The 10,173-nt window shown below is 41.8% G+C and overlaps 1 protein-coding gene across 1 annotated transcript in view; it reads left to right on the top strand.

Moving 5' to 3' along the window:
• Window positions 1-3,110: 3,110 nt before the first annotated feature.
• The window catches only part of tns2a (tensin 2a), a gene marked incomplete in the record, with an annotated part of 63,270 nt that continues 56,207 nt past the window's right edge, over window positions 3,111-10,173 (top strand). Inside the window, 2 exon segments of the mRNA XM_014019858.1 lie at window positions 3,111-3,304; window positions 3,392-4,198. Coding sequence (XP_013875312.1) covers window positions 4,085-4,198 — 114 coding nt within the window.

The raw sequence follows: 10,173 nt of genomic DNA, 5'->3' as shown, positions 1-10,173 counted from the left end.
AACTTTGCTAAAACCTCTGATAAAACAATATAGACAAACGTAATAATGCTGCTGATATTCTAAAACTATATATATTTTTGCAATAATAATGACAAAAATATTCGATAAGCAATTTATTTGCATTCATAGCTGATGTCTGGAAATTATCTGGGGACCCTCACTTGATGTTTCATGACCTACAAAGGGGTCTCAACCCCAACTTTGGGAACAACTGCTTTAAAAAGTAATGGATGGTGTGATCAGAAAGGGACCTTGGAGTTCGGCTTGAACAGTTTTGATAGTTTCCTTGTTCTTTTCCTACCATCTGCCCTTTTCTACCCTTATGACCAACCAGGGGCTGCATTTCTTCTTGCGTCCACCTCTTATCCCTTGAACCTGATATTTTACAGAACATTGGCAGCTATGATCAGAGCCATTACCTTTAATATGAACATGTGTAATTTTCTGTCTCAGCTCCTCGGACAGCTCTCACCTTTACTTTCTGTGCTCCATGCTTAGCATGGTGCACATGATGCCAAAATACTATGTGCCTGTTTTTTCCCTTTAAATACGATTGACGGTTGTTGAAAAGCTACTACTAAGCTAAGACAAACCGTGTTTATGCTGATGATGCTGAGGCTGCCAAAAGTGTCAGTCAGTAGTTTTTTAAAAGCGGAAAACGATGTAAAAAACTGGCACACTTTGGGCTAGCAATTAGCTTAACCTGGACAAAAACTTTTGCCTCTTTCTCTATGTTTTATACACCTGATAATGTATTAACTATTCATGATTATCTGACATAACATCACTTCAAAGTTGACTAGGCTGTACCAACAAATCTGTGCATGGTTTTCAGTGTACTTTTGGGAAAGAAACACCAGATTTTACTTGTATTTTTTAATGTTTTATTTGTTTACATTATCACATACTAAAGCCATGCAAAGACAAATGTTTTTAAAGGGCCCGTGACATCAAATTTTTGTAATAAACATGAATGTATTTTTGGAAAGATAACATTGATAACATTTTGTAAAATAAGATTTCATGCCGCTGAGATGAACAGTTGTTAAGATATTTGCATGTGAAGAAACAGGAAGTGATGTCAAAGGGGAATGTCTGCATGTGAACAGAGCGTTGCTACAAAGGCCAACAGACTGTAGAGAAGAATCTGATGTTTCTTTAGATCATTTTAATCACTATAATGGAGAGATGAGAAAGGGTCAGAGTTCAAATAATATTAAGTAAACAAAAAAGAGAGTTCCCCTATGATGTCACGTCCTGTTTTACTTTAGCTGAGCCAAAAGAAAATATGTCAATTATGTGACATAATGGGTAAAATCTTGTGTATTATGCCACATTTCTTAGATACAAATATATTTTCTTTGACCTTGTGTATTTCATGGAAATGCATGTCACCATATGCGTAATTTGCAGTGGGGTTAGTGGGGTTATGACCCCCACAATAATTTGATCCAGTCAAAATAACCCCCCCAATAAAATGACATTGTTTGCTCAAACACAATAGAAATTAACTGGTTAAGTAGACAGATGAAGCTCTCGTGTTTTCTTTAGGTAGGCTACCTTTAACCTGATTTAAAAATTTACCATGTCATATACACTCACCGGCCACTTTATTAGGTACACCTGTCCAACTACTCGTTAACACTTAATTTCTAATCAGCCAATCACATGGCGGCAACTCAGTGCATTTAGGCATGTAGACATGGTCAAGACAATCTCCTGCAGTTCAAACCGAGCATCAGTATGGGGAAGAAAGGTGATTTGAGTGCCTTTGAACGTGGCATGGTTGTTGGTGCCAGAAGGGCTGGTCTGAGTATTTCAGAAACTGCTGATCTACTGGGATTTTCACCCACAACCATCTCTAGGGTTTACAGAGAATGGTCCGAAAAAGAAAAAACATCCAATGAGCGGCAGTCCTGTGGGCGGAAATGCCTTGTTGATGCCAGAGGTCAGAGGAGAATGGGCAGACTGGTTCGAGCTGATAGAAAGGCAACAGTGACTCAAATAACCACCCGTTACAACCAAGGTAGGCAGAAGAGCATCTCTGAACGCACAGTACGTCGAACTTTGAGGCAGATGGGCTTCAGCAGCAGAAGACCACACCGGGTGCCACTCCTTTCAGCTAAGAACAGGAAACTGAGGCTACAATTTGCACAAGCTCATCGAAATTGGACAAGAGAAGATTGGAAAAACGTTGCCTGGTCTGATGAGTCTCGATTTCTGCTGCGACATTCGGATGGTAGGGTCAGAATTTGGCGTCAACAACATGAAAGCATGGATCCATCCTGCCTTGTATCAACGGTTCAGGCTGGTGGTGGTGGTGTCATGGTGTGAGAAATCTTTTCTTGGCACTCTTTGGGCCCCTTGGTACCAATTGAGCATCGTTGCAACGCCACAGCCTACCTGAGTATTGTTGCTGACCATGTCCATCCCTTTATGACCACAAAACCATTACTAGCGTGGTGTACCTAATAAAGTGGCCGGTGAGTGTACGTATGTGCGTTTAAGCATGGTTGAGAATGTGTTTTGTCTGTTGTTTTGTTCATGTCGCCCTCGTGTGTCTTCTCAGTGTATTTACCACTCATCCTTCCTCAGTCTGTTTTCTAGGTCACTCTTGGTATTATGCACACCTGTCCCTTGTTTTGTAATCAGTCCCCTCTCCAGCTGTCGCTCGTTTCTCAATTCCTCTGTTAGTATATATTCTGGTTCAGTTCTTCATCTCATCGCTGGTTCATTGTTTGGTTCCCCTACCATACTGTCTGATGTGCTTCGTGGTCTCCTTGAGTTTGTATTTGTTTGCTGCCTCGACAGCTTTTGATTTAACTTTGTTAAATAAATCTTTTATTTCTAAAAACTTAACTCTCCGCCTGGAACTGGGTTCGCTCCTCCACCACATCATCACAAGCATAACCGCTAAAAATGACATGCAGGATTTCATAGAATAACCCCTTTAAGTTACGCCCTTGCGTGTCACAGGTAAGTGAATCACTTTTCGCAAAAAACAAAGCATGGTTTCTAAGAGCTAAGGGTAGTAACAAACCTATCTGCAGTTTTTAGTTGGACAAGAAGAAAGAAAAGCAGGCGTGACGGTGAGAGAAATGAAAACAAAACCAGAGGAAAGAGGTAAGAGGCAATACAAAGTTATGAGAAGGAGGAGGAGGAGGGGAGCGTTTGGAGGACCATCAAGAATTTGCCTTTTAAGGGGTACAGTCTGACTCTCCCAAGCCTCGTGAGCTCCTGCGTAGCAGCCAAAACACCGCAGAGAGGAGCAATAAACAACAGCAAAGAGCCTGTGCAGAATAATGTGAGTACTCTTAGATTAAAAACAAATACTGGGGAACTTTTCCCATCCAGCTTTTTAAAAAAACAACACACGTCTTCTGCTTTCCAGGTGTGGATTCTGTGGGTTTTTCCAACAAAGACCTGTACAGCGTCAACAAGGGCCCGGTTTGTCCAGCGCTCGGTCCATGAGTCACCGGTTTGCTCAGCATCCTGACGGCGAGCGCTTTCTGCACAACAATGTGTCGTTGCTGTAGGGGCTGAAGTTGGAGGATCGGCCTGTTTCTGGGAGAAGGAAACAGAGAGATGGGTGGGGGTGTGAGAACAGAGAGGTAATTGTGTATGTAAAGAGTGAGGCAACCGTGGCAGAGGGGGCAGAAGCAGGAGGAGAGGGAGAAGACGTGCTCCTGGGATGTTGTTGGGGCGACCGAAGGAGACGGAGAGGAGTGAAGAGCTGGAGATTGGATGTTTAAAAGAGGGAATGGGGATGTAGAGGGAAAGGTAGAGCAAGTGGCTGAGAAAGTTGGAAAAAGGAGGTTTTAAAGGGGGGAACCGAGTGCTGCAGCAGGACCGTGCAGGAGGTGATTTTAAAAAAGTGCTTTTACAAAAACAAAAAGGACAGAGAGTATCCTTCCTCCTGTACCAGAGCCAGGAAAAGGGGGAAGGGCCTCCTCCTCGTCTCCAGCTGAGAAAAACAGCTGCCCAGGAGCGTGCTCACAGAAGACAGAGGCGGGGAGGACTCTCATAGACCCACACAGTCCTGGACCCCCACACCCCCACCCTACGCCATCCACAATCTACCTATATGGGTTGTGTCCTGAGCTCCGACTGGTGTGGGGAGGGAGAGGTGCAGCCGGTGCCGGTGGTCCGGAGCGCGTCTCTGAAGAGGAGTGAGAGCAGCAGGATGAGGCTGATGAAGGTCAGTGTGCATGTGGAGCCCATGTGTGTCTGTTTACGCTCCAACACTTTGGTCCAGAATAAAATACTCATCGTTTCTTTTAATCATATTCAAAATCTCAGTTATGTTGCTGTAAAACCATTTCTTCATACTTTGTCCAACTTGTAATTAAGAAAAAAAGGTTGACTTTTTGAGGGCCTTTTTTTTTAGATATTGGCTGCTTTAATTTGCTCTACTATGCTACGCCGTACATTCACTAAAACTGCTTAAAAATGCTAACTTAAATCCACATCATTGACTGACGTCTAGTTTTACTTTTAGTTCATTTTGTTGTTTGAGATGCAGTCATCTCAGTGTCTATGTCAATGGGTTTTAAATTAGGATGCACAATATATTGGTATTAACATAGATATCGGACGATATTGGTAATTTTTTTTAGAATTTCGGCATCGGTTCGATATGTAAAACTGGGCCGATATTAACGTCCGAAATTGATTTCCCTATTTTTATCTTTGTGTTTGTGTTTTGGGAGAGGAGATGGTTGGTTGAGCGGCATCTGTTTGATCCTGATAGTGATATTGACGCTGCAGCCAGGAATAACTGTAGAGCCATGTCAGAGGTCTGGTTGTTTATTTACAATATCAAAAATAGATCCAAGTGTGTTTGTGCATACATGTGTAATATAATTTGTGTGTTTGTGTAATATCGGTTATCGGCATAACAGCAATACTTATATCGGATATCCATATCGGCTGAAATTTTCATATCGGTGCATCCCTAGTTTTAAACGTTTGTTAAATCGTGGGATGATGAGAAACGTAATTTTGATTGCTTGTATGTTGGAAACGTGAAGGAATTGACAATAAATCTGATGTTGCATGACTTGATTTTTTTCCCATTTTTGTAAAAAAATAATGAATTGAGTAGATTAACTTAAGGTTAGACCCGAAAAGCTACATATTAATTAAAAAAAGGTTTGTCTTTTAGGAATGGGATAAAATCCAGAAAAACCTCCACTGTTTGATTTTCAGAGTTTTAACAGTTTCTGTTTTTATCAACAGTACTTTACTATGAAGCTATGTACAGTAAGTTACTGTTTAAGGATTGATGGCTAATTAATGGAGCGACAGACTCAGCATCCAAACAAGTCATAAAACACCAAATCAGGACTCTTAGCATGAAATCGGAAATTAGATTAAATGTTTTAAATGACTTCTAGTTGCATATTTTTATCGTAGCTGTCGTGTTTGTCTCAAATTTCAAACATTTTGCAACTTGTTTAAATTCAGAAAAAAGCACGAAGTTGATATGAAAACACTTTCTCAGCCGTTTCTCATACGTCAGCATCTGTCACCTGCTTTAGTCACTCTTGATTTGTCTCGTTTGGATGAACGACCTTCACCTTTATCCAGCTGTGTGAAAACATCTGCTCTCAGATTCAGTTTCAGCCCCTGTTCTGTCAGAAATGTGTTTTTTTTCTCCTCTTTACTCTCTGAACAAAAACCCAAGTTGGAGAACACAAATCAAAGAAAGGAGTCAGTTTGAGACTGACGTTAGTTTGCGATGGGTTCTCGTCCGTGTGTCCTTTCTTTGTTTGGAGGAGATGATGTGGAGAATCGTGGCATCTCCAGGCTGGAGCCACCTCTGTGCGGCTACAATGGTTCTGTTGTCATGGTGCCGGTGCTGCTGAGGAGTCACCGTTATGTAAACAACACAAGAGGGGGAGGGGGGCTCGGACCCAGAGATGGTAGAAAAACTGACCTCTGACCAACAGTTTACATCATGTAGGGGCTTTTTTCCATTAGGTTTGTGAACATTCTGTTTGTAGAAATCCCTCTGTGCCTGGTGTGCGTGCTTGCGTGCGTGTGTGTGTGTGTGTGTGTGTGTGTGGCTTTGTTCTTGCTACTTGGTGGGGACGATTTTTCAGGAAAATGCAGCCTTGTTGGGACCGGATGCTCCCTGTGGGACCAAAGCCTGGTCCCCACAACTTCGGAGGCTGATTTTGGGTGGAGGGGTTGGGTTTAGGACCAAGGAGTGAATTGAGTTTAGGTTAGTTTTAAGGTCAGGTAGGTACCTGTGAGGTTAGCCTTAGGGTCAGGTAGGTACCTGWGAGGTTAGYYTTAGGGTCAGGTAGGTACCTGTGAGGTTAGCCTTAGGGTTTGTGGTCAGGGTTAGGCTGTAGAAATGTAATGGAAAATAATAGAAGTCCATGAACAGTCCTAATAAGGATAGAAATACAAACCTGGGTGTGTGTGTGAGCATGCCTGGTCCCAGTGGTTCTGTATCACATGCAGAGCAGCGTGGGAATGTGGAGCTTTCTGGACCACGTCACCCTGCGGTGACTGACCCCGGGCTTTAAGGGTGTGGGAACCAGTTGGGTCCCAATAATCCCGAACAGGAGACGGTGTTTTTATCTATTTATGGTCTGGCTTTAATAAACCCTGGTTTTCATTATCCCCACCCCCAACCCTGAAAGGCAAAATGCAGATGATGATGTTTCTGTGTGTCTGTCTGACTGGTTAAATCTCCATTGTAAGATAAGTTAAAACTGTGCATTCCTTCAAGTAAGCCTTTCTATTCTGAATGGTTTATATGTGAAAAATAGTGTAGTAAGTGTATTATTAAGTCAAAAATAGTTGTTTACTCTGCCCAATGCCAAGAAAACCAACTTGTTTTTCAGCGTGATTACACAAGTTGATGTTTTTCCAGCAGCACGAGAGAGAGCTGTTTCATTTACAGCATATTTGTGTTTACAGAGCTGTGCTGCAAACATTCGCTTCAGAAAAAAGTTTCACGATTCTGTGAGCATTTGAATGAAAAGGCCGATGAACTGAGCTCGTCACGACTTCCAGTCTGCCTCCGTGTGCAGCTGGAGAGGAGCTGAGCGTCAATAAACAAGCTTTTTACAGATGGATGGCGGATGTGAGCAGCTCCCCTCCACAGTGATTCATCTGGTTTTATCTTTAAAGCAAAAACACGCCTCAAAGCTCCGCCTGATTTAGGGATCAGGTGGGACCTGCTACGTCTAACAGAAGGAATCCAGCTGCTGCAAAATTAGATTTTTTTGTTTTTGTTTTCACATTATTGGTCTGTAAAGTCAGTCAGTTTTTGCTAGAGTGAAGTGTCAGGACTATGGAGGTAATTTAGTTTTTATCCAATCCAACAAAAAAAGCAGTTTCAATCCAAAAATTTTTTTGTTTGTTTTTTTGCAAAACAGAAACTTTATTTTTATTTTTTCGCATGTTTCACAAGTTTTTAGTTGAACTCAAAAGTTTTGACCTCGGAGAACATGAACATCCAGGGCGGGGCCTAAAGAGGAACTATGTCAGACGTGTCCCTATTGTTGGTGCGGACTGAAGCGAAGAGGAAATCGCTTCAGTCCGCACTTTTTTTGATTGAAATGGCTGTTTTGTTTGGTTGAAATTATTGTTTTTTTTGAATGAAACTGCTTTTTTGTTTGAACAATAATAAAAGAAAACTAGAAGCACTTGGAGATTGCAAAGCTCCGCCAATACCAATTTCCTCCGTCCTGTAAGAGTTAATGCACAAAAGCAGAGATGGAAACACATTTGCCGAGTAAGTTCTGACGTAGCGAACATTTAAGCAGCAGTATGCACGGGATTTCTTCTCTGTGGAGTACAATGTGAAAAAAAGAGTCAGACTCGTCACCCGACGTTATTCATCATCAAACTGGTGTGGGATTAAGCTCCTAAGTTTTCATCAGTCACATTTCACCATGTAAAACGTCTGTTTTATCCCCTTGTATGAGTTTGTGATGGTTTGACTCTCTTTATAAAGTGCTTCCTGATTCCCCCCGTCTCCAAACTTTGAGGCCCGGCAGCTCTCTGTTTACAAGCCTAGTAGTGAAAAACTGTTTTGGTGGGTTGTTTTGGAAATGTGGTGTGTTTGAGGAAATGGGAAAAATAAGTTTCATGGTGCAGTCACGCACTTCCTGGTCACAAAACATTCTGTAAATGTCGTATTATGGCAAAAAAAATTATTCCTCATTAAATGTGGTTTTAACATTACTTTTATAAAGTCTGAAGTCTATGCTGTCCAATCCAGTTCACTGGTTTTTACAGAAACCCTGTGAAAGCATCACAGCTTTGCCGATCTCAGAAGATAAATAGAAAAAAAATTCCTGTATCCGCATCGTGATCCGGAACATCACCAAAATTTAAAGGTGTGTTCCTTCACCCAGTACCTACATGTGGTAAAAATATCATGACAATCCTTCTGCATGTTTTTGAGTAATGTTGTCCACAGACAGACAGACAGACATGACCGAAAACAGCCCTTGGCAGAGGCACTGGACTTGGGTCCCACATGGTCTCTTGTAAAGGACTGAGTGCAGGTCTTTTTGTAGTTTGGAGCTTCTTAATCTGAATTCTCACTGCAAACATACTGACTAACAAACCTGCTTCTGGTCAATCCAAATTAAGCCATGTTTTCATGAGGCTTCCTATTTGAGGGGTGCAGCTTGGGTTTAAAGTAAGGGTGCGGTCCTAACAAAGATAGAAACACAAACATATGTCTGTGTGTATGTTTGTTGACTTTTAAACTATATATTTACATGAAAACTGCAGTTTTAGACATATTTGTATTGCATCCCTGTAATTTCTTTTTTAGAGAAAACTTTAAGATGACCAGTCTAGAGGCCTTGAGCCACAAGCATCCACTAGACACACATATACACCCAACCCAGGAAGGAACAGTGACCAGTCAGGGATAAATATAACTGCATCCCATCCCTTGTTTCCTGCAAAGAATAGGAATAAATTCAAGCCTCACACTCCTTTTAAAAAAAGAAAAAAAAACAGTTCCTGTCAAAGAAAGACGAGACTCCCGCGGCTTGAAAACAGACGTTCATCCCAAACTCCGAGCTGGATTTGAGGAATGTTGCATGTTTTGTGTGTAGCGGTCACACGGATGAAAGCTGATCGAGGGAAAAGAGGAAAGACACAAAAACCATTTCCTCTCCAAAACAAATCCTCAACAACGCCCTGAAGAGAAACACCTCCCTTCAAACCAGAATGTTTTCATCTCGTTTGCACAGAAAAAGTTGATTTCAGTGTGTGGCCGAGTCCTGAACATGTCTGCAGGGCACAAGCAGCGGCCGGCTCGCAAACAGAATCCAAAAGAAGAAATGTGAGCGTGTTGTTATCGCCCACCATCATAACTGAGAGTCCAGAGCAGATTTCTCTGTGAGCTGATTTTAGTAGTATTCTTTGCTCTTTCACACTTTCAACAGCTGGATCTTATCAGCCTTTGGCCTAACGACGTCTCACACAATCTGTCACTGAGCTGCACAGCCCCCCCTTCTCCCTCCCCTCGTTTCCTCTCAGCTCAGGTTCTCTCTGTGCCATTTACCTCCAAACATGCTCCAAGTTCTTTCCACATCCTCAAGACAGTAAATTTTGTCTTCCAGACAGGACCAAACTATATCTCCAGAGTCCGAAGGCCCCTTGGGAAGAGAAGTTTAGATAATTTCTTTCAAATGTTTGCTATAAGTGGCATGTACCTCTGGCACCATGAAGGAGATAAATATATGAAAATGGTAGCCCCCCACCCACCAATTTAATTTTTAGGTTTAAGGTCACTTTGGTTGAGAAACTACTGTTCAAATCTATTTTGTGATTTAAAAGTGTAATAAGTTTCGGCAGCAGGGGGCGCTCTGTGCTGTGTGCACCAGTTGCTGACGTGCTGGTCGGTAGAAGAAGTTGACCAGTGTTGGATGAAGCAAGAGTAGCTCCTTTAATCGGCTATGTTTTTTCTGTTTTGCAGGTAAGCTGGGTGATAAATAACATAACAGAAAACAGTAGTAACATCTCATAAGTGTCTAGTTTTACCTTCCTTCTTTCTGCCACAAGAGTGTAATCACATGTTTAAGTAGTGCTGGGCGGTATACCGTTTTGTAACGAATGCCGGTTTTTATTTTTGTTATGAAATGAATTTTTTGAATACCGGACATTCTGGTTTAAATAGCGGAACGTTTT

This window comes from Austrofundulus limnaeus, unplaced genomic scaffold, assembly GCF_001266775.1.
Source record: "Austrofundulus limnaeus strain Quisiro unplaced genomic scaffold, Austrofundulus_limnaeus-1.0 Scaffold234, whole genome shotgun sequence".
Classification (NCBI taxonomy): Eukaryota; Metazoa; Chordata; class Actinopteri; order Cyprinodontiformes; family Rivulidae; genus Austrofundulus; species Austrofundulus limnaeus.
This window is presented reverse-complemented; position numbering and strand designations above follow the sequence as displayed.